The sequence below is a fragment of the Oxyura jamaicensis genome, chromosome Z, assembly GCF_011077185.1.
Source record: "Oxyura jamaicensis isolate SHBP4307 breed ruddy duck chromosome Z, BPBGC_Ojam_1.0, whole genome shotgun sequence".
Classification (NCBI taxonomy): domain Eukaryota; kingdom Metazoa; phylum Chordata; class Aves; order Anseriformes; family Anatidae; genus Oxyura; species Oxyura jamaicensis.
Genome location: NC_048926.1, coordinates 19,422,483 through 19,447,248, shown reverse-complemented (window position 1 = coordinate 19,447,248; position 24,766 = coordinate 19,422,483). Strand labels below are relative to the sequence as shown.

The following is a 24,766-nucleotide window of genomic DNA, read 5'->3' as shown; positions in this document are numbered from 1 at the left end:
GAGACAATACTCTGTAAATCAGTTTATTTTCCATGTAGTAGAGAAATCCAGTCAGTGTAATTATTTTTCCGCACATGAATGGTAAATTCAAAGTGCTTATTTTCCCACAAGAGTGGGTTCATTGTGAGAATACTGGGCCTTGCAATACTCCATAAAGCTCTCAATTTAAAGGTTAGTTGTAAAAATTTGGAACTGTAACATCAAGGTTCTTTTCCATTAATAACAATGACTACACTACAATGGCTAAAGAGCAATTATGTGTGGAAGAAGTAGAACAGCACAGCAGCTCAATTAAGGAAAAGAGTTTTAGTGCACTTTGCTCATTTTAGCCAACATGCTACATTGCCCTTTTTGCATACAAAGTGGACTCTAGGATTTCCATTGTAAGAAAGAAATGACCTGGCAAACAAAACACAGTGTCAAGCTGACCTTTTTTCCCCCTTACATACGTGGACATTTTAAGACAGAAGCTTTGCAAGACATTACACAATTCTTTTTGTTTTTATTATTAAATGAGAAAATCTGATTTGTTACATTGTCACATTGCTAGTCAGAAATGCTGCAGTGATGAAGAAAGTCAATGCTGGGGCAACCCAAGTCCTCATTCTACAACATTCGTTAACAAAGAAATATAGTAATGTTCAACACACCCAACACAACATTTCTTGCTGTCTTCAGAGAGAAGTCCCATCATTCTTCTTCTAAGAGGGTATGTTACTACATAACTTAGTTTTGTTTTTTGTATTTTTTTTTTTGATAATACATCCCCATATTCTCATGAGATCAGAACAAGCTTCTACAGATGGTACAGAAATCTTCACACATCATCATCATCTGATGTATCAGTGCTGCTCGTCTCAGAATCCTCATTCTCCAGAGCAGGTTTGAAAGTGCTGTTTTTCCAGGTGCTAAATTTAAAATCACAGATGAGGCCATTTTTCAAAATGCCATTTTTCCGGAGGCCATTTTTTTGTAACTGAAACAAGAAAACATGATGCATTTAGAGAGAAAAAGCTAAACACAATAATCTGCTGCATTTCAGCATTCTCTACATCTTCATCTATGGACTACATTAGATCCACGGCACTACCTGTTATATACACACACACTGAAAAATTCATCTGAAAGCCTTCAGTTTTGGACCTGCACCGAAGAGCCTGCAATCAGACCAAGATAAGCTTCTGCACTGTGCAAGAGTTTACCCTCTTCCTATCTACCTCCTCAGATATTTTGCCCCAGTGACCCCCCCCACACACACACACTGTCTCTCCTGTGATGCAGGCCCTTTTTCCAGTCTGCTATAAAAAATAATGAAGTCTGGATTGCCCATTCAGACTATATTACTAGTGAATTTTATGTTCCTCAATTTACAGTAAGACAGACAAGGAAGCCACAATAAAATCACGAAAGAAAATTCCCTTTCCTCAGGCTAAGCTGAGGAACTGGATAGCTTGTACAATTCTGCAACTAGCAGTGCCGAAACTACTCAGAAGCCCTCCCCTCCCCTTTCCTTGATATTTTGAGCATAGGCTCTCTCTAAAATAAGCACTGCTCCCCATATATCTTTTTAAAGGCACTGTTCTTCTGAAAGTGCAAGGGAGGAAGGAAGATAGAGGAAAGAAAAATGGTACTAAAATGGCACTGACCCTAACCATCAAAATTACTAGAGATCCTGCTCAAAGGTAGGTATTTAGGGCATCCATCTATAAGTTCATCACAAAATATTAACTTAGCATTACCTGTTCACTAATGACTTGGAATTCCCTCATCTCATCCTCTGTTAGTGGAGCACACGTTTCATCATTTTCAGCATCTTCCTGCCAGCCCATCTCCTTTAACAACCTTTAAAATAAAGGGGACAACATTAAAGAATTTCTGCACACACTCAGACATTTCAAGTTCTGCCTATACAGATACGTAAAGAAGTGTAATAAATATATTAGCCCATAAATCTTTTAAACAGCCCTTTAACCTACTTTTATGTAGGAGTTTAAGAAAAGATATAAAAAGCACAAACGTTCAGAAGTCATAAGGTCCTTCACAGCTGACCCTGTTCTGACACATTTGATTTTAAAGCTGCCAAAACTAAACAGTAATACTTAAATCTACAGAACACATAAGCATACATTCACTCCATTGCTTGTACATATCAAGTATTTCCTGCCATTAAGCATCACATACAAAATAGACTCTGCCACCTCTGCCAATCCAGTGAACTTACCAACACAAATGCCGAACTTCCTATTATCCAGCATCTTTATTAATCAACTGACAGCATTCCCAGATATGGAGGCTCCTAAGCTGCCCAATATCTGGAGTAAGGCCTTATGGAAATCAGCCTAGAAAAACCCTCACTTTCTCCTAGTCTGTCTCAATTAGATGGCTGCTGTCCAGAAGTGCAGCAATAAAGCAAGCAGAAGAGAAAATAATTTGGACCATATGCAAGTTCAGCTTTTGACGCATGGATTTGCTCTTGAAAGCTTATCTGGTGTTGTCACACCACAATCTTTCCAGCCCATTAAACTGCATTGTCAGGTTATTTATTTAAGAAGTCATCCAAGGTAAATGAGTACAATGAAGAGACCTTGGCTACACAATGGTATCTGTCACATTCCTAAGGTTCAAGCTGCAAGAAAGCAGAATGCAAGTCAACTTTCTTTTTAAGGCACGAAATCTAGGTAAGATGGAAAAGCAATAATATATTTCCTTTGCGTAAGTGCTTTGGTGGAACTGTAGCGTGCCTCCTCAGAAATGGTGTGGAGAGGCAAAGGTGGACACTGAGGAAATGGGCGTGTTTTTTTTTTGCTGTATAACAGAGCAACCATGACAATGCTACAGCTGTCCCTCCGTGGGAGCCAAAAGAAGAGATGTTTTTTCACCTCAAACCCACAGTGTCTTCAGCATAAAGTCACAGAGACAGTGCACCTGGGAGAAGCTGCATTGCTCTTCAGTAACAGAAGCATGATACAGAATGCAATGGCCACCTATAGTTTATACTTTTCTAACATACGCTAGTGTCAGAGACAGACAGGCTACCCTGTCTCACCTGACAGCAGATGTTCATATTACAGCACAGACAGACCACAACTAAGAGTGAGTTTTGGATAGGGGGAGGGAAAGAAACAGACACATTCCCCTGGTGATTTGGCTTGAGATATCCAAAAATGCAATAATCAAAGTGTTTTGGCTGGTGCCATAAGTGGGATGGCAGTATCTGCACATGATGCCAGTGGTTTTAGATGTGAAGACACTGTGAAGATGTGAAGACACTGTGGTAACATGGTTATCTGATGAAGACACTGTGGTATTTAATGAATATTGTATGTTTTCTTGCTGCAGAGTTTTTGCCAAAAGGATTCTGAAGGGCAGAGGAGCCCAGGAGGGCTGGGCGCTCTTCAAGAGGGAAATCTTAATGGCGCAGGAACGGTCTGTCCCCACGTGCCCAAAGACGAGCTGGCGGGGAAGAAGACCAGCCTGGCTGAACAGAGAATTGTGGCTTGAGCTTAGAAGAAAAAAGAGGGTTTATACTCTTTGGAAAAGTGGGCAGGCCACTAGGGAGGACTATAAGGATATCGCGAGGCTGTGCAGGGACAAAATTAGAAAAGCCTAAGCTCATCTGGAGCTCAATCTGGCTACTGCTGTTAAAGATAACAAAAAATGTTTTTATAAATACATCAACACAAAAAGGAGGACTAAGGAGAATCTCCACCCTTTACTGGATGCAGGGGGAAACTTAGTTACAAGAGATGAGGAAAAGGTGGAGGTGCTTAATGCCTTCTTCGCCTCAGTCTTTAGCGGCAATACCGGTTGTTCTCTGGATACCCAGTACCCTGAACTGGTGGAAGGGGATGGGGAGAGAGATGTGGCCCTCACTATCCATGAAGAAATGGTTAGTGACCTGGTACGGCACTTGGATGTGCACAAGTCGATGGGGCCGGATGGGATCCACCCAAGGGTACTGAGAGAACTGGCAGAGGAGCTGGCCAAGCCGCTTACCATCATTTATCGGCAGTCCTGGCTATCGGGGGAGGTCCCAGTTGACTGGCGGCTAGCAAATGTGACGCCCATCTACAAGAAGGGCCGGAGGGCTGACCCGGGGAACTACAGGCCTGTCAGTTTGACCTCAGTACCAGGGAAGCTCATGGAGCAGATTATCTCAAGAGTCATCACGCAGCACTTGCAGGGCAAGCAGGCGATCAGGCCCAGTCAGCATGGGTTTATGAAGGGCAGGTCCTGCTTGACGAACCTGATCTCCTATGACCAAGTGACGCGCTGGGTGGATGAGGGAAAGGCTGTGGATGTGGTCTACCTTGACTTCAGCAAGGCTTTTGACACCATTTCCCACAGCATTCTCCTCAAGAAACTGCCTGCTCTTGGCTTGGACTGGCGCACGCTTCGTTGGCTTAGAAACTGGCTGGATAGCCGGGCCCAAAGAGTCGTGGTGAATGGAGTCAAATCCAGTTGGAGGCCGGTCACTAGTGGCGTTCCCCAGGGCTCGGTGCTGGGGCCGGTCCTCTTCAATATCTTCATCGATGATCTGGATGAGGGCATTGAGTGCACCCTCAGTAAGTTTGCAGATGACACCAAGTTAGGTGCGTGTGTCGATCTGCTCAAGGGTAGGAAGGCTCTGCAGGAGGATCTTCAGAGGCTGGACTGATGGCCTGAGGTCAACTGCATGAAGTTCAACAAGGCCAAGTGCCGGGTCCTGCACCTGGGGCGCAATAACCCCAAGCAGAGCTACAGGCTGGGAGATGAGTGGTTGGAGAGCTGCCAGGCAGAGAAGGACCTGGGAGTGATGGTTGATAGTCGGCTGAATATGAGCCAGCAGTGTGCTCAGGTGGCCAAGAAGGCCAACAGCATCCTGGCCTGTATAAGAAACAGTGTGGCCAGCAGGGCCAGGGAGGTGATGGTCCCCCTGTACTCGGCTCTGGTGAGGCCGCACCTCGAGTACTGTGTTCAGTTTTGGGCCCCTCGCTACAAGAAGGACGTGGAGGTGCTTGAGCGAGTCCAGAGAAGGGCTACGAAGCTGGTGAGGGGCCTGGAGAACAAGTCTTATGAGGAGCGGCTGAGGGAGCTGGGCTTGTTCAGCCTGGAGAAAAGGAGGCTCAGGGGTGACCTTATCGCTCTCTACAGGTACCTCAAGGGAGGCTGTAGCGAGGTGGGGCTTGGTCTGTTCTCCCACGTGCCTGGTGACAGGACGAGGGGGAATGGGCTTAAGTTGCGCCAGGGGAGTTTTAGGTTGGATCTTAGGAAGAACTTCTTTACCGAACGGGTTGTTAGACATTGGAACGGGCTGCCCAGGGAAGTGGTGGAGTCACCATCCCTGGAGGTCTTTAAAAGACATTTAGATGTAGAGCTTAGGGATATGGTTTAGTGGGGACTGTTAGTGTTAGGTCAGAGGTTGGACGTGATGATCTTGAGGTCTCTTCCAACCTAGAAATTCTGTGATTCTGCAATTAGCATCTTCCCCTGGCAAACCATTTGCCTGTTAACCTTAAATCTTAAGGAAGTAAAAACTATTTCACAAAAAAATAAAGAGGTTTCTAAAAGCATATGCTAGAACTGGTGCAGGGAACTGACACAGAGATGAAGAGCACTGAATATATTCAAAGAAGTTAGTTAGCACAGAAGTAGTTAGATGAACTCAAGGTGATGAAGCCTGCCTGATACTTCATTTAGCCAGATATCAGCAAGAAATGCCCTTCAGTGGAACCCTCCCTTCAAAAAATTCTACGTCCCAATACAATAGGTTGTATTGCAACATCATCTGAAGTTAGCAGGACCACTGTCTCTTTACAGCCACATTAGTTTCTAGGACAGTTATGAGGGTGAAGTATACTAAAAAAAAAAAAAAGTTATACTTCAAATTAGGAAACTTAACACCAACAGGATGAGTACATAATCACTGCACAGTGGAAACTCCCCTTGGGTTTCTGTCCGCTAGAAGTATTCTGTACAACATGTGCCAGTTCAGTTATTAGGCATCCACAAGCATCCTGTGAGTTAAGCTGGTCACTTCAAGTCCATTTTTCTACTAAAATGCCCACCAAAAGCACTGTATATACACTAGAGGTCAAAGCCAAAGGGCTGGCATGGTAGAGGCACACAATGTCTCTGGAATACCAGAGAGAGAAGCTTGCCGAGAAACCCTATGAAGGCCATTCAAGGTCATTTGAGTTGACAAGTGACACTTAGACTTGACTCATACCTTATAGTCAAAAATCAGGGTTGGCAGCCACTAGCAGTCCAAGATTTCTGTCTCCATAGTCAATGGGGGGTGTGTAGCGGGCAGGGGAAATGGAAGAACAGACCAGACTGCATTTCACTTCCAACACTCTTACCAAAGAAGAGATCAAGAAAGTCTCCTCTACAGGTACTACAGAAGTTGTCTAGTCCAATGTATACATATAGTCTATCACTGGAAAATGATGCTGGGTTTCTTTATTTACCAGAAACAGTAAGAATTTAACAGAACTCATGATAGGCTCACCTCCAGATGGAGTTATGATTTCTCAGCAACACCATTCTAATCTGTAACAGCTGCTACTGCAGTTACTTCTTATGAGATAACAGAATTATGTTTCGAACCTTTTGGAAGTTACTCTCTCCCATTCTATTGAATGGTCTTGCAATTATCACTATGTCACATAGTCAGTTATAAAAATAATCCATTTATTTAACAAGAAAAAACTCAGAGTTGTACATAGATGCAGCATTTAAAGTATTGTTAATACTCATAGCAATTATATGCATTGTTTCTCCTAGATATGCGGACCAGTTTGCTTTATTTGTTTACAAGGAAATATATCAAATATTTAATAAAGCTGGTTAAAGATGCCAGTACACGACTCAAACAGAAACAAAGTATTCCATTCTACATTAGTACATGTCTATAAGTTAAACCTTTCACGGTACTAATAAGTATTTTGTGTTCTCAGTTTTCAGATTCTGAATAAGCTGCTAAGAATATGAGACATGCTCACTTACCATGAATGAACATTTTATATAAGTAGTACATACCTATGCTCTGCCTCAAGTGAGCTTGAAAGAACGTCTGCCTGAGGTAAAGTTGAAGATCGAATGATCTGTTGAGATGTAATTGAAGCATTGCCATTCTCTTGAGGAATTTCATTTTCGAAGTTTCGGTTTATATCTCTCTCATGATGAGGACTGTTGCTGTTACACAAGTTAAAGGAGTCATCATCCTGTCAAAATAATTATATATTACAGAGTTTACATGTAAATTCCACTCACAAGTAAAATGCTGCAATTCACTGATTGTTTAATTTAATTTTAAATGGAGATATCCTATACTACAGAAGGTAATTCAGCTCCTTTTTTCAGTGGTTTACAATACATAGCTGTTACAGAAATCTGAAGTTATACCACAGACTGAGTAAAGTAGAAAGCAGCTCCCATGCTCTGCCCAAACGTTGTAGAAAAATTTTAAAAATATCTTAAAAATTCAAGCTTATATAAGCCGTCTTTCATATTTTTACAAATAGTAAATTATCTGTTGAACTTACAAACAAGGTTCCTTATTAAATAAATATCCTGTGTCAGGCAAAGTTTGAAAACATGAGAACTCTTATGCATATTTGGTTTAAGGGGTAGGTCACAGCCACCATATCTCAACCAACAAATTCACCTGCCCTAAGTTCAGAAAAACTCCTTAAATTCAGAGAACAGCTTACCCTACACAAAGGCACACACCACAGAATTTCACAGGCTGTTGTTTCAGCAATTGTAACTTACTAGCCATGATACAAGAACTACAGAGAGTTATTTAGAAAGCAGATTTTGCAGATTCACTCAAATATTAAAAGCTCTTTTATCCTATAAGCCTGAGATGTTTCTTTTTATTCTACTTTTTCAGCAGGTTGCAATTCTTACTCGGTAATTAGCCAAACAGACTCACAAGTCTTAGCAACTATAAAAATAAAGGAGAGTATGATCATTATCTAGCTAGAACATTTTTTTAAAACAAAAGCCCCAGACTTGGCACACAACAGCATTACCCAGAGCAGAAAGCAATCACTCAATCAGCCAGTTCTGCACTTGTAAGAAATCGTATTTCTGAGTCCATCACCATCTTTTCCCTCCCATTCAGAGTCATCTGCTTCCAGAAGTTTTAGAATGTTCACCAAAAATTTATTTTAAAAAACTATCCCCATGAATCTATATTCAGCTGTTAGATCACTAACCTGGAGAGCATATCTCAGACTATAAGAGAAAATTCATAAAAATATCAAAGGAATTTACCATACATGGGCAAAATAGTTTCCTCAAAGCCTGTCTCAGCTGCTGATCACAATTTGCCTTATTATTTCACAGGTGAAATCTGTCACTTGCAGGCCTTCTAATTCTATCATGTTACAGAACACTGTTTTGCAGTTATCTGCCTAATAACTCAGTTGCACAGTACGTTGCCTACTGATGATCATTTAAATGGATGTTGAAAGTAGACAATTATTACAGTTATATGCCTTTTTAAACTTTAACATCTTTTCACACCTGTTAGTTAGTGAAACAAGGTGCATGCAATCACTAGTAAATACTCCAAGCTACATGTTACATACACCTGTCCAAAGATATTATGGCTTCCACTTCTAAACACCTTTTTTTCCTCCCAAAATACACTGATACAGAAAATGAGCTGTGTACAGTGGTACAATCATATGTATTTGACCTAAGTACCATGAAGACAACTCAAGACAATTTTGTGAACATAAAGTCCCATCACGTTCACATAATATTTTGAGAATTCTAAGTTCATGACAATGTTTCCCAAGACCTTTTAACCTTAACATTTCTTAAACAACACTGCACTCAACACCCATCTCAGGGTGCTTAGCAACAGAATGCCTAAGAAAAAGATGAAGACCTTTCCTAACTGATGCATAGTTAAATTGTACAATCCCATTACAGCAAGTTTTATTTTGCCTGAAATAGAAACAGGGTCAGAAAAGGCAGTCTCAATTCTAAAAGCAATGCACAGTTGCACTGTTTCTTTTTTCGTATTTCTGAATCTGCGTAACACTTCAAGACTTTTTTTTTTATATACTTTTACCACTCGGATGTGTAATCACCTCATCCTGAGTAATATATTACTTACGTTCACTTGAACTACATGAGGTAATTATGCTTATGGCTCGCTGGTGGCAGGTAGCACAAATATTAATGTTCTCAGATACCAGCCAGGCACTACATATACAGATTGTGAATGAAAGAAACTTGACACATTAATAATATACAGTGTAGGCCTCCAAGTTCTCAGTTCAGAAGCAGAAACAGGTTCTTTATATATACATAAATCGAAGTATTGTTCCTACAGTACGGCCAAGAATAAAGATGTTCTTGGCATCTAAGATTCCTATTTAAATTCCAGTTAGATTCCAAAAACAATTTGAGAGACAGAACCAAGTTTTTCCATTAATTGCTTTGCAACATAACTAACAGCTGATGTGCAAAATGCTGCCCTCCAGAAAGATCAGGTTAATGTATAAAGAATCTTTATTCTTTTTATTGTTGCTAAAGACAAGGTATGCACGAGTTATTGGTATGTAGCAACACATCCTGCAGAAAGGAAAAGCTACATGCACTGGAGAAACAGTAGTATTGAGCAACTTTTTAAAATTCATCAAAAGGTAATTCCTTTCTTACATTCAAACATCCAAGACCACGTCTTAACAGCTGGCTACAGACAAATGTATGTTACGTTCAGTCTGAAATGTGTTACTGTGGGATCTACAACAGGTATGAAGAAAATTACCTTCTCTTGCCCAGCATGATTCTCATCTTCATGTTCTTCTTCCACTCGATCTCGTTTCAATGCTTTCAAAAATTCGCTCTTCTTATCAGTTCGCATTCTTGTCAATTTTGTTAAACGAGGCTGACCAACTTTGTCAACAGGGGATGAAGAATTTGACCGATTACACTAACACAGGGGGTTAGAAAAAACATAAGATTATTAGAAGCTCATTCATTTAGAAAAGTTTGAAAAAAAGACAAAGTTTCTCAGGAACTTGTAGTCTGGGGTTGTGCGCATGCCCCCAGTCAAAAGCAGAGGGAAAATATTTGTATTTTAATATATATATGATTCTTGCATCTAAACAAAGAGATACAGATTTATAGAGTACTGCTAACAAACAACAAACCTTCTGAGGTATATTAAAAGCTTAAAAATTTTTTAATTTTAAAAGTTTCTTTTCTTTTCTGGTTTTAAAAGCTTAAATTTATCAACGTTATGCACCCTACTGCACCATTTTTACTACAAAGCAAACCTACAAAGCAAATTGTGCAGGACTTAAAGGCTGGTGTGGTAGCTTCCATTTCCCCCTCTCATATAAGCTTCCAAAATATAAACTTATTTTATATAATTCTGCATAAAATGTATTTATTCTCTTCACTTACCTCATCAAGCACATTTTAAAAAATGAACTATTAGATTAAGAATTAATCTAATTAGATTAGATCAAGAATACAAACATTGCTTTACCTCTTTCACTGAAATTTGTGATACAGGAAATGCCTTGGCAGTTGATTTGAAAGGAATGAAATTGCCAATACCATAGGCAGATTCATGAGGATATGGATTTCCAACTTTATTTTCTTTTGCTTGGCTTTTCCACTGTGAAGGCTAAATAAAAATGTAAGGAATCATTAACAAAATTATTTCCATTAATCTTCAGAAGAACGACTAAGCAAAATGAAATCATAACTTTTTAATGAAAAATGAAATCAACCATAATTTAGAGCAAACACCTGTTTTCTTGTAGGATAGAGACTGTTTATGAGCAACTCATCCTCTCACAAATACTGTTTACACTTTCTGTATAATGAGTTATTTTGGTTCTTAATACATCAGATGAGAGTCTTCAGCAGCTGCATGTGATGTTTTTAATGCAGCAAATTCTAGAGTTAAGAACAGCTCCATTAGATGCTCTCAGTAGCACAGAAAAAATCCCCCTGGAAAGATGAACATAGGAAGCTACATATGGAAAGGGACCAGAACAGTTCTAGTGGGTTGCAACATTATCTGTATCAATAGTTGGGATAAATTTTGAAGGTATTTTATTTTTATGCCTGCTATAGTTCTCCACTTTGTACCTCTTTTTCTGTTAAAAAATAAACACAAAAAGCATCTCTATTTCATAAGATCAAAATATCCTTTTCACTTGGACATTTCTCACTTTTCTCAAAATGGTAATGCAATAAATTGAGATTCAATTACAGTTGTGGGGTTTTTTGTTTGTTTGTTTTTGTTTTTTAAGTGAAAAAGTGTTTCCACTTCTGCAGTATATGGCAATTGAAGTGTTCAAGACCTGAAGGCATGCTCTAAGAATAGAATTTCCAAGGGTGAAATCAGCACATTTTGAATTAGAGCACATTTCATTTTCCCAGCATGTCATTCATGCCTTAAGTATCCAAAACTCACCTTTGTGGGTGGAGTAGCAGGTTTAGGGATTAATCCTTTATAAACACTTGTGCCAGTTCCATTTTTTACTGGCTGTGAATGAAGACTTCCTACTACAGGAAATCCAGATATCTGCAGTTCTTTTGTATTGCCCTTTTTAATGACCAGCATTCTTGGAGATCTAGATTTAGGGTTCAATGGATATTCTGGAGAAAACAAAAAAAAAAAGCATGCATGTGTATAAAGTCTTAAGTTTCTATTTTGTAAGGTACTGTATCGCTATGTGGTCTAGAACAAGCAGGCATAAAGCAGGTGCTCAGTCTTGTGATATTTCCACAAATACCACGCTGTACAAATCTGGCTAAACAGAAGTCTGGCTAAACAGAAGTTCTCTTCCATTTTCTACAACCATCATTTGTAAAATAGTTGCACTTGGCAATGCGGGAATTTTACTTTCAGAAAAGATATTTTTCAAATAAACTAGTTATACAGTTATTGTTTGGAAATCTACCAAATACTGTTAGTTGATACTAGAATAGTCAGTTTGAAGGGACGTCTAGTCCAACTGCTCAGGCACTTGGGGCTAACCAAAAGATAAAACGCTACTGAGGGCACTGTCCTAATATCTCTTGAACACAGACAGGCATGGGGCATAAACCACCTCCCTGTGAAGCCTGTTCCAGTGTTTGACCACCCTCACGGTAAAGAAATTTTTCTTAATGTCCAGTCTGAACCTCCTCTGCTGCAGCTTTGCGCCATTCCTGCACATCCTGTCATCAGTTCCCACACAGAGCAGACCAGCACATCCCCCTCTGCTTCTTTTCCTCAGAAAACTGTAGAAAGCAACAAGTTCACCTCTGAACCTTTTCTTCCCCAAACCGGACAACCCAGGTGTCCTCAGCCTATCATCACAAGACACACCTTCCCTTCCAGCCCTGTTCCCAGCTCTGTTGTCCCTCTCAGGATGTTTTCAAGGACCTTAACATCTTCTTTGCATTGTGGAGCCCAGAGCTGCACACCATACTTAAGGTGAGGCCACACCAACACTGAACATAATGGGAAAATCACCTCTTTTGACCGGCTGGCTGTATTGTATCCAGTGTACCCCAAAATGTGATTTACCATCTTGGCTGCATCTTCAAAAGATAATCTGCCTTTCATATTTCTCTTCAAGGTTACTAAATAATTATTACTTGCATATTAACCACTCAATTTACAACCAAATGTTCCACACTGAGGTCTTTATAAACATGAGAAAAGAGATGACTACTATTCCAGACTATGGCAATGACCATTTGATCTCCATGGCAAGGTTTCTCTCCAAGCTCTTTAACAGCTGTAATCAGTCAGAAGCAGTCTTTTACCAAGTCTTCAGCTAGCAATCACATCACTAGTTTACATGACCCATCTGCAGTACGTTTCCTCTTGGGAGATAAGTTCTTGACGTTTTTCCAGAAAGATGCATACTTGTTGGGGAACAAGAACCCTAGTCGTGACTACATCTAAAGACCAACAGATTGACATCCAAACAGAAGTGTTACCTCTCTTACAAAAAGATATGTTGTAAAGACACTGACATTTCCATAATTTTCCTCAATCTCTATCCGTACCCTTACGTTCTAAAACAGATGCCTGTGTTCCTAATAAAACAACTTAAGATCTGTGCTGCAGTTTTTGTACTTAAAAACATCAGAAATACTCACCCCACACACCTGCAGCTAATGATTTATTCTGGTTTGGTTCTCTCTCATACTCAGGATTCAAAGATGGCTGAAAGGAAATTTCATCATTAAAAAGAAGTTTTAGAAGTCTTGAATTATAGAACTAATGAAATAAAGAATCATAACAGTATCAGAAGTATAACCTCTGCTGTCCAAGATTTTTAAATGAAGACAGCCTAGAAACCTCCCCCTGCAACCCAAGTGTATCAATGCTCACTTGTTTCTCTTCTCCAACAAAACATCTCAAGCACCAGTCAATACCATTACATGAACTGTCCACAGAAAGGAAAAAAAAAAAACACACAGTAATGTACGGTTCTTCGAAGTGTAAGCTCACCCTTCCTCTTAACCCTAAAATTCCAGGTTGAAACCTGGGACCTCAAATGGCTAACAGCAGAAAACACACTTTGCTAGTACTTCAGATTTCCAGTAAGATAACTGTGTAGAATTTAATACATATACATGCCACAGTAAACTGTGGTAAAATACTATAAACTTAACTGTAGTTGCACTTAATCATTTAAGTGACATTAATAAAAATACAGTGATAAAAACTGGAGATTAAGAGAAACAGGTTAGTGGAGATATTACTAACACCCCCTTACCTACGGGAAGGGTGATCCCTTATATGATGATCTGTAATTGGTGAAATCTCATGAAGTAGCTTGTAATGGACAAAATGGCACTTGCAGAAACAATGAAACCCTGTTTATTATAATTACAATTAACTTACAAAATCCTCAGCCTCAAACTGTTTAGGTACTTCTTTGTCTTCCTTTTTCCCAGTTTCATTAACAGGTACATTGTTTTCATGCAGTCCCTGGCTTCTTCCACAGTGGAAAGTGCCGGTACGAGCGCGGGAACCTCCGCCATGGTATCCCCCACGATGGTTTATATTTTCTGTACCACTTCTGCCTTGTGAACGCCAACCATTCTTCTCTTTTCTCCCAAAATGCCCTTATATTTTTAAATATTAAATAAATGTAAATTACAAACAGTATTGAAGGAACATTCTAGTTTTGCAAAATTGCTAGAGGAGTTAAGCAAGTAGCTCTATTCTCTGGGATGTAATAGCACAGTGAACATAAGTTTTCATTCACATAAGCAACCAGGAAAGGTTCTCACAAAACTGTGAGAATCAGCCCCCTTTCCTGATTGCTTGTATGTCACTGGCTAGAGAATTAACTCAATATTCTTTCTCTTCTTAAGGGAAAAATACACCTGGAATCACACTACTCTAACCAGCCCTTACTCACCACATTCTCTCCCAAAAGATCTGATTTTTCATTACATATATTTTACAACAGAATGCAACATTTAGCAAAGGACAGCTATTATGATAAGATTATTTTCCTAGTTAGAGGGCTATGGAGCTCTGATATAGATGTATTTAAAACATTTAATGAAAGCTAAGTTATACCTCCATTAGGCCGTCCAGTGTTAGGATCAAATCCATCTGAAGAGTTGTGTCTTCTGCGATTTGCTTCATAACGATTCTCTGTCCATGAAAAATTTTCAGAATGTTTCTCAAAGTTCAGTGATGACTGTAAAGGAACACAAGTAGCAGACCTGAGATATATGATTAATAACAAAACTGATTTATCAGAACTGTAACACACACAGTATGGTAGACAATACAGCAATTGTCAAGTATGCTGCTTATGTTCAGAGTTATGTCAGCCACCTTCATGCCAGTAGAAGAACTGGAAGCTCTATATTCCACTCCAAGGACACATAAACAATGCTGAGGACCATGCTTGTGACACAGGGCAAAAAAAAGCCAAGTTTTATTTTGTTTTGGCAGCAGGATGAAGACAAGTGGTATGTGTTGTAGCACAGGAAAAAAAAAAAAAGGTAAGAAAGGACCATAAATCATAGTTTAGAAGGCTGGATGGCAACACCACAACTTTTAACCTGGAGCCTAAGGAACTAAGGCTAGATTGAGCATCACCTTAGAAGAGATTGTTTGGAAGGCTGGAACTGAAGAGATAAAAGGACGTGAGGAGAAGGGGAAAAATAAAAAACAAGGCTAAGCATAATCTGCAAGGCTATAAAAAAGGCAAGAGGTTCTCACCATGATAAGCAATTTCCCAAACTCCATAGATTTTATCTTTAACCACAAATACCTTAAGTTTGTCAAATGCTAATTGCTACGTGAAACTTAGATTTAGAGACCTGACCATCTCAAAGGTGAGGCTCAGATGATAATCTATGGCAAGGTTTAAAATCTGCACAGCCCAGAACCCAGTACCATTAATACTGACACTGCAAAATTTAGATTAATAGCAACTACAGCTCTTCAATTTGGGGTTTGATTCTGGCCAGTTTATCAGTCAAAATGCTTTTTGGCATTGATACGTATTCAGGTAGATACTTCACATGTATTTATTTGTTGTGTTTGTTGCTATTAACCCACATTTTTTCCCAAGCTAATGCACCATCTAGAAATGGTATGCAACTTTAACTGTTAATTTTTCAAACCCTGAAAACATCATTCTAATGTAAGCATGAATGATGCATGCCTGAAAATGAAAGCCCAAGTTTAATTTCAATGGTTATTATCCATTAACAACTTAATAAGCTATATTAATATTTGACTCTGATCAGAGTGAGTGCAAAAAGAAATGTTAAGTCACAGTAAGAGACTTAACAACTTTGGAAAATACATTGAAGAAAATCAGTCTTCCATCCCACCCCCATAAATAGACAAGCATACAAAAAACAATCCCTAGGTTCTTATGACAATAACAATCATAATAATGCCTTCAGCAGTGCTCAAGGTGCAGTTCCAAATCCACTGCTCTTGTGTAATTTGAGTAAGCAAGAGATGTTTAAAATAAAAAGTACATACTATCAAATTGTACAGAAGTCAAACAAAAAGGGATTTCCCTCTCAGTTTGTGACCTGGGAAGAGAACTATTTCCTTGAGAACTTGGAGAGGTTGGAAAAAACAGAAAGTTATAAGAAACTGTCAAAAGATTTGAGATTTCAATATTTGAGATATTATTATAAGGAACTTCAATATCAATTCCTTACAAACAAGCTTTGATTAAGCCACCAAAAATTTAAGAAAGCTTCAGATTTGCTGATTATAGGTGTAATTTTAGAAGACAGCTTTGTATGTTCATTTACATATGACAACCTTCTAATATTGCCTTTGGAGATTCATTTTTTGGGTAATGTTGAAGAACAATTACACTTTCACAAAATGTAAGTTGTACTTGATATATCTAAAGTTACTAAGTCGTTTTCAAAGATCATGCAGTTTGTTTTTTCCCCACATGATGGAGGTATCAGTCTATCAAGCCTCTCATGGCAAAGATGACAGTAAGCTTTGTAATCAACAGGAAATCTACTAGCAATTTCTAGAAGTTGATAAGTTGTCTGACTTTATTCAGCCAGCCAAGAAACTAACGAAAACCAGATTTCTGAAGTATAAGAACCCTTATTGCTTAACATGAAGTGACAGTAACCTTGCAAAAACTATTGAATTTACCAGTCTGTCTGCAATTGCTCCATATACATTTTACAGAAATCATTTGTCTATATCCCAAAATGGCTTCACATCTGCCCAATTACAGTACTGCACACAGACCTGAACTAAGGCTGCTCAGCAGCGGCTACCCAGCTAAGTGGACTTTGCTATGTAAGTGACAGGGAGATGATATAAAAGCTTATTCTTAAATGGTAGCAACAGATGAGGTGGATTTCAATCAAGGTATCATCTAGTCAGTCACAGTAAGAAAGTTAATTCCTGTTCCATCAGGTTTTTCTAATGCTATCCTTTACCTGTGTTGAGGGAAAGCCTCAGCTATCCAGCATGGAGAGGAAATCAAAATCCTGAAGACACAGTTCCTCAAAGTGCCTCCTCAGTGAAACAAGTTCAGTTTCTCCTTTTCAGTTCTAAATGCTGTTCATAACACAGCCTTATCCCAACTTCATTCTGCATGAAACGTGAGACTCCTTCATCCCATCCTTTTTCTTCCTCTCCACCCCTCTTATCTGTTCTCTTCAACTGCCTCATTCAGGTAACGTGAAGCAGAAACAAACACTTATTCTAGAAACTGCTGTGGGAGGAGAGAAGGCTAGGCAGGGGGTCACAATATTTGAGATCTTTCTTGTGGAGGAATGACAGAACAAGCCTTATGATGTAAGTTAATATTATACATCAGAAGGGCCAAAAAGACTGTTCAAGTGTTTAATATCCATATGGGCCATGTATCACAAAGCGCTCATCACTGAAGGAAGAGATAATGGAAGCAAATAAGCTGCAATACAGACAAAGCACAAGGACTGTAATAGCTACGAAGTTTTTGGAAGAGATAAAAGAAAGCTTATCTAAACTCCTTCAAGCAAAAACCCCTTGGAAGAGAACAGAATCCACAACAGATGCTTGCAATGAAACTTCCTACTATTCAGGAAGGAGGTGACTAAAAACAACCCACAGCTCAAATGCGTTTGAATACTGCTGGAACTTACTTTTATCCTGCTGTATTGACATTTTAAGTATGCAGGTAAATCTCTTCCAGCAGATTCTTGGAATATGTTGAGCAAAACTGCTTTGTAATTGTGACACTACATTAAACCAATTATTATTCCTGTTGAAAACATTAAATTGGAAAGAGCAGGCCACAAAAAATGGAGTATTTCAGAAATCAAGCATAATAATATCAAACAGATCTCAGGAACTGTCTGGAATCAGGTAAGGCTGTCTCTTAACAGCAACTGACAGTTGCTGATAGACTATCCTAAACAAAGAAGCTAGCTAGTTCAGCATAAAAGAAAGATAAAAAGGTCATAAGATGAATCAGGATGTTAAGTGACCTCAATAAAAAAATGCATGCGTGCATCTGTGTGTAGATACGTAAGTAAAACAATATAGACTACTCATACTGATTGCTGACTGTGCATTGAACAATCACACAAGCCTATTTCCAAATTTTATAAAGGCTAAATATTTTCTATGGACATGAAAGACAGCAAGAAGCTTAAGTACCTGAAAGCAACATCACTCTCATAGTTGTAGATAAAGACATTGCATTCAAAAATATTAGAACAAAGAAGGTAAACAGATAAATTGGGAAATTAAACAGATGATATGAATTTGAAATATTCAGTGCTGCCTCTACTTCTACATTCACATACATTAAGAAAGAGTAGGAGGATATGGCAGAAAAACAAACATTTATAAGATAGTCATGTTCCAGAATTCCTAGAATCCCTAGAAATCACAATGGGTTCAACTGTCAGTTGTATTCCCCAGGGGTCAGTGTTGGGGCTCATCCTCTTTAATATCTTTATCGATGATGTGATAAATGATTGAGTCCCAAATAGGATTCCAATTAAAGTTTGTAATTTATTAAGTGAATTGAGGCAAGCAAACAGTGCTGGGTGCACCGGGAATCTCTGCTCCAAGACGCACACCTGTTACATCTGACGGCTGGTTTTTATGCTCCTGGACTAATACATATTCATCACTACTCCTAGAAAAGGCAGGGTTATTATAATTAGTTCCCAGAATCTGAACCTTCTCCCAGACACATGCGTATCAGTCTCTGGTGGTCTCTCTGGGGATTGCTCGTGCTGACGGTTCGTAGTCTTCCTCCCAGGCTTTGTCCTTCAGTTGTCCTTCAGCTCCCCCTTTCTCCTTACTTGGTGATCTCTTTGCCGGATATCAGAGGCTTGGGCAGCGTCCCATGCAAAAGTCAGCAGTTTCCTAAAAACTCCTTGGTCCTCTTATCTCCCAGACCCGAGTCTCAATGTTTGCCCTTTAAACCCTCTATTTAAACAAATTGCTGGACCTTTTGCATGATACAAGAACTATGTACACTAATCACTGTTTTTCTTGGATAGAAGGTTATATTTCATCATGCGGCCCTAGCATTGTTCCATACCGACACAAATCAAATTAACACATTTCACAATGATATGGATGAGGGAATTGAGTGCACCCTCAGTTAGTCTGCAGATGACAGCAAGTAGGGTGGAAGTGTTGATGTGCAGGAGGGTAGGAAGGCCCAGCAGAGGGACCTGGACAGGATGGGTCAATGTGCAGAAGCCAGTGGGATGAGGTTCAACATGGCTAAATGCTGGGTCCTGTAGTTTGGCCACAACAATCCCATGCAAAGATACAGGCAGATTGGCTGGAAAGATATGCTAAGGAAAAGGATCTGGGGGTGCTGGCTGATGTTCACCTGAACATGAGCCAGCTGTGTGCCCAGGTGGCCAAGAAGGCCTGGCTTGTATCAGGAATAGTGCGGCCAGCAGGACCAGGGAGGTGATCAGAGGGGGACCTGTGCTCAGCTCTGGTGAGGCTGCACCTTGAGCGCTGTGTTCAGCTTTGGGCCCCTCGCTACAAGAAGGACATCGAGGCCCTGGAGCATGTCCAGAAAAGGGTTAAGAAGGTGGTGAAGGGCCTGGAACACAAGTCCTGTGAGGAGTGGCTGAGGGAACTGGGGTTGTTTAGTCTGGAGAAGAGAAGGCTCAGGGGAGACCTTATTGCTCTCTACAACTACCTGAAAGGAAGGTGTGGGGAGGTGGGGCCAGCCTCTTCTTGCGGCTAACTAGTGATAGGAATAGAGGGAATGGCCTCAAGTTGCACCAGGAGAAAGGTTTAGGTTGAAAATTAGCAGACGTTTCTTCTCAGAAAGGGCAGTCAGGCATTGGAACAGGTTGCCCAGGGAGGTGATAGAGTAACTGTCCCTGGGAGTGTTCAAGGAGAGGTTGGATGTGGTGCTTAGGGATGTGGTTTAGTAGATATTGGGAGTTAGGGGGATGGTTGGACCAGATGATCTTGAAGATCTTTTCCAACCCTAATGATTCTATGATTCTGTGCTATTTCTTGTTCTTAAGTGAACTATTCCATTTCATAAACTGAGTAATCGCAGTCTCTACTGAACAGCTACAGTGAGGATGCACATCTATTTGAAAGCACCGCACATTACCACCACCAACCAAGTAGACATTTCAGAAGGTCTATTTCAAAAACACTTTTTTTAACCCCCCTGGGTGATGCAGTAAGAAAAAAGCATTCACTAAGATGTATAGGACACAAAGCAAAATCAAAAGCAAGAACACCATCAAGCACACGCGGCAGTCTCAGTTTCTCCAGCAACACACTAACTTATTTTAAACTACCAATGAAGGAAGTTTTAATCCAAAAACAGCCCTGACTACGTGTCCAGGTGCTTCCTTCCTTCAACTCAGCTGTTAAAGCAGAAACCCCTACTGAAGTTATGAGAATCAAGGTTCAACTATTTACATCATGACAGGGAGATCTTGTTATCACCCTTCCCGCATTCAAAAATGTGTATTTTTACTGTGTCTGAGGTTATGACATTTAGACTTCTCTAATAATGAGATTGACTGATCAGAAGAACAGCAAGGAACATACCTTTGTTGACGATGGCGGAGTAGGAAAATTAAGCCAGGCTGGAGCAAAGTCATGCTGCGCCATTTAGGTCCAGTCTCTCCGAATCAATGAAACAAGGCTTCAGCACCTCATGGCAAGTCCCTGCAATTGGGAAAATGAGAAATGAGTACTTTTCAGATGTTTAACTTACGAAAGTATCACACTTGTGCTGTTTTCATCATTACTTCCCTTCTGTTTTCTGGTACTGTCTTCTCAGCCAGATCTGGTTTCAAATCTAACTAGCCTTATCTCATTACAGCATCGTATTTGTCCTTTTATTACCAGAGTGTCACACTAATCAAGTATTTCAAAAGGATCATGAAAATAAAACTGTAACATTCATTCCTCCATTTCCTTTTACAGATGGGATGAAGCATCTTGTGTAAGGTCTAATCAGAAAGCTGAAAATTATTGAGTTACAATATTTTCTGGTACTGTCCAGAATTGACTGCAGGAACCATTTCATTAGCTTCCTAAAAGCTGATTTTTCAAATTAGCTCCTCCAAGTTAACCTCAGAGGCCATACTAGGGTTCTTCATGAAAAGACTAGATGGTTAGAGGCAGCAAAAATCCCTTATTTTCTCCAGATTTAATGTAAACAGAGCCGAAGTATCCAGAATACTGCCAAAATCTAGCAAAATTTTCCAGTTTGAAAATGGGCAAGAGAAAGTGATGGCTTAAAGGCAAAGCCCAGGAGCACTTTTTCTGTCCCTTGTTCTCCCCACAGGCAGGCAAACATCTCTCAGTAAGCAAGAGAATGCAATATAATACAAGCTGTATCGCTTAAAGCTGAACCATAGCACTAAAAGGAAAGAAAAGGATGAAACACTGCACGGACTATAAGGTTATGTGAGTCATGTTCTGCAGCTAGATACTGCAAAACTGTCAGTGATTCAAGTATATTTTAAGCATGATAATACGCAATATTAGAAATTCAGCTGGCAAAAAATAAACATCCAAGTGCATGTCATAGGGAAGCAAAAACAAGTATTCCATGTCTCTGAACAAGAGAATGCAGATTTGTTAGTCAGTGTGCACAGATGTGAGTCTCTAATCTACAAATGCTGTAATTTGAGTAAGTTTTAGTAAGAGCTGTGGAATCTGAACTTCCTAACTAATAATTATCGTCGCATTCTGGCCTGAATTGGGCTATTGCAGACTTCCAGTGAAAGAAGAGAACATTCCAACAACTAAAAATAAGCTTAGCAGATTTTTAAGTGTTAATCTGTACTACTTCATTGAGTTGCTGCTTCTTGTTTATGCTAGGAGTTCACATAAAAGTTCTGCAGGTACCTATGATACCAGTGTTAAATTATAAGATAAGATGCACCTAATCAGCTGGAATTCATTAAAGACAACATTAGAAGTACATGTCACCCAACTAACTTGTTGTAAGTTAGTGTGCTGACATCATCTAACATGCTTTTCTAAATTAACCTCAACAGAAATTCCAGAAAAAAAATCTGAAGAATCCAATTATGACAGCCTAGAATATAACAACGGAAGTTCTAGACTCACAGAACCATAACAGAAATAGCTTCTCTCTTTTTTTTTTTTTTTAAACAAAAACCAAGTTTCTGTTAGGAACTTTTGCTGATTAATCATGCTCAGTATTGATAGAGAAACAGAAAACGGTATAAGTTTTACAATATGAGCCAGCAAGAGATGCTAAATTAAGTAACAGCAAGTTAAATGTGAACTGACTAAGAAGAAAAAAAAAAAAAAAAAGATTCCCCTCCTTCTCTCAGATACAGTCCCCCACTCCAGGATGGAGAATCATGAAATGTTTAGAAAGGAGCAAAGGTATGTCAATACTGAAAAGATCAACAAAACAAAATAATTTTCAGACCAAAGCACTTACAGTCTAGAAACCAGACAGATTCAGTACAAACCTGATAAAAACATACAAAAGGATCCATGAAGTATTATCAAGTTATTCGTGAACCAGACATAAGGAATGGGACAAAGGCACTAACAATGTGATTTCTTAATAAATAATTTTTACTGTTTTTAGAAAACTAGCCAAGGATAAGTTAAACATTACTATTTACCCAACTGCTATGAAGAGTGTTTGTGCTTTAATTCACTAGCATTCCCAGCTTTTAGCTTTTGCACATCAGTCACACAGGCTGAGTTGAGACTTGGTGTTCACCAACTACCCCAGGACTAGAAAATATTTTTAAACAACAATGGCAGTATTGGAAAACTGTGGGCAAAGCTGTTTCTTCCCACAAAAAAGTGTTCTGGAAGCATATTCAAATCGTACCAATGTTCTCAGTTAAAGTTCTAAATAGGTTTTTGTTAGTGCCACTAAGTCAGAAGAGCCAGTCCCTTTCTCCCAGAGTACAGCAAAATGATAGAGAAACAATTTTACTCACAATTTTCCAATAGGCACAAATACCCTATCCATAATTAAATTGGCAAACAATCAGCCAATCCAGAAAGGATAGATATCAATATATTTTCTTTTAAACCACATTGTAGAGTATACAGCCTACCCAGCTTTAAGTTGCTCCCTCTCTAATGTTGCCAACAAACTTGTCCTAGAATGTATTTGAACACACACACAAAAAAAAAAAAATACACGTGTGAGCTCTGTTTTGATGATCTGGCAAATATACAATGGTTCTACAATACTCTTCATTCTCAGGAATATATTTTCGTTAAACTGAAAACAGATCACAAAGGGAGAATGGAAGACTACTCTGTTGGCAGGCAGGATTGGTACACTTAAACCATTTATGCTCCGTTTGATTGCTGAACATGAGTTTGATTTTTGATTGTTTTCAAATTAAGTTACACTAACAACCAAGACTACTGCTTTCTTCTGCAACACATCCTAGTATTGAGCTGCTCTTGGATTATTTTTGAAAGGTCAGAGTTTCTACAAGATCTGTCCTAAGGTATTTTTTCCCTTCTATTCAAGCCAATTACTACTTAAGCTATCCAGCGTTCAGAGCCATTTCTCCGATCTGTATCTTCCAAAGCAACTGGAGCCTCTACTCAGTTTGTACTACCTTCAAATTTAATAGCCATATGCTCTATTTCATTATTGCAAATATTAATAAAAATACTGGAGACATCTATTTAGAAAGTCACTTAATATATCCCTCCAGCTTAACATCCAACGAGATCTGCCTCCGTAGAGACTGAGCAGCCTCTAAGGCAAATAGCTAACTCATTTTAGAATAACACTTCTGCCTTTCAGAAATACATGACTGTTCCCATTTCAACTGAAAATTCACATTAAGAACCTGAAAAGAATGAAAACAAACAGTAGGCACTCATACAAGCATTAACAGTAACCTGCTTTAATTACACTGACAGACCATGAAGAACTCATTTGTCTGCTAGCAAGCCTTCTCTTATTACACACACGTGACACGACAGATCAACCACTGTTCATTAACATTGATAAAACAGCTTTGTACTCAACATTAAGACAACTATCAGAAGTGTATTGAGGTAAGCTCCATGGATCTGAACACAGCGATTCCACTGCCTTCAGAAGCTCTCTTGGTAACAGATGATTAGGTCCAAAATTTATCACAATGATGAATTCATCATTCTGTCATAGCACAAACTCAACACATACCTGCCATTAATAGAGGTATCATAAATGTTAACTTTGCTTGTGTTGTTTATCATTGATACAGAGCTGCACAGTTCTAAAAAGGCTAGAAAAAGACACTGACGTACTGCTATCCTCATACTATTACTATTCAAATGTATTTAAGTTTCTTTAATCAGACTGCTCACAATATTCAGTCTTATGTCAGCAACACTTCTGATGTCTGATTCAAGTAGTGCATCAGAAAAAATGGAAAAAAAAGCCTTCCTTTGTCAGCCCATAAATTTAGATACAAGTCTTCACAAGATTTGTTTTGCTGTTTATGTGGAAAGCAGAATAGATTGCAGAAAAAAGAAAAAAAGTTCTTCTGTTTTGCTTCTTGTGGATTCATCTGGGAAAAGGCTGTTTTAGGTAACTAGCAACAATTATTCCAGTATTCAATTACATCAAATTTAATTCTATTGTTTCCTTTTTTTTTTTTTTTGAAGTCTGATCACCAACAATAAGGCAGTGAATTCCAAGCAATAATGAGCAGCTAGTTCCAAAGAAGGTATGGTGAATACAGTGAAGAGATTTGTCATAAAGCTAACACAGTCACCCACTTTGAGCCAGGTTAGCAGATGAAACGAGAAAACTGCATCAAATAC

General features: G+C 39.1%; 1 protein-coding gene across 1 annotated transcript in view; it reads right to left on the bottom strand.

Annotated features, from left to right (window-relative positions):
* Window positions 1–291: 291 nt before the first annotated feature.
* Window positions 292–24,766, bottom strand: part of GPBP1 (GC-rich promoter binding protein 1) — a 41,477-nt gene continuing 17,002 nt past the window's right edge. Inside the window, exons 3-12 of the mRNA XM_035310580.1 lie at window positions 20,531–20,650; window positions 14,558–14,681; window positions 13,871–14,094; window positions 13,120–13,186; window positions 11,438–11,622; window positions 10,499–10,639; window positions 9,773–9,937; window positions 7,021–7,205; window positions 1,740–1,842; window positions 292–976 (exon numbers count right to left, since the gene is read on the bottom strand). Coding sequence (XP_035166471.1) covers window positions 818–976; window positions 1,740–1,842; window positions 7,021–7,205; window positions 9,773–9,937; window positions 10,499–10,639; window positions 11,438–11,622; window positions 13,120–13,186; window positions 13,871–14,094; window positions 14,558–14,681; window positions 20,531–20,593 — 1,416 coding nt within the window. The 5' untranslated portion in view covers window positions 20,594–20,650 and the 3' untranslated portion in view covers window positions 292–817. The remainder of the gene's footprint in view (window positions 977–1,739; window positions 1,843–7,020; window positions 7,206–9,772; window positions 9,938–10,498; window positions 10,640–11,437; window positions 11,623–13,119; window positions 13,187–13,870; window positions 14,095–14,557; window positions 14,682–20,530; window positions 20,651–24,766) is intronic.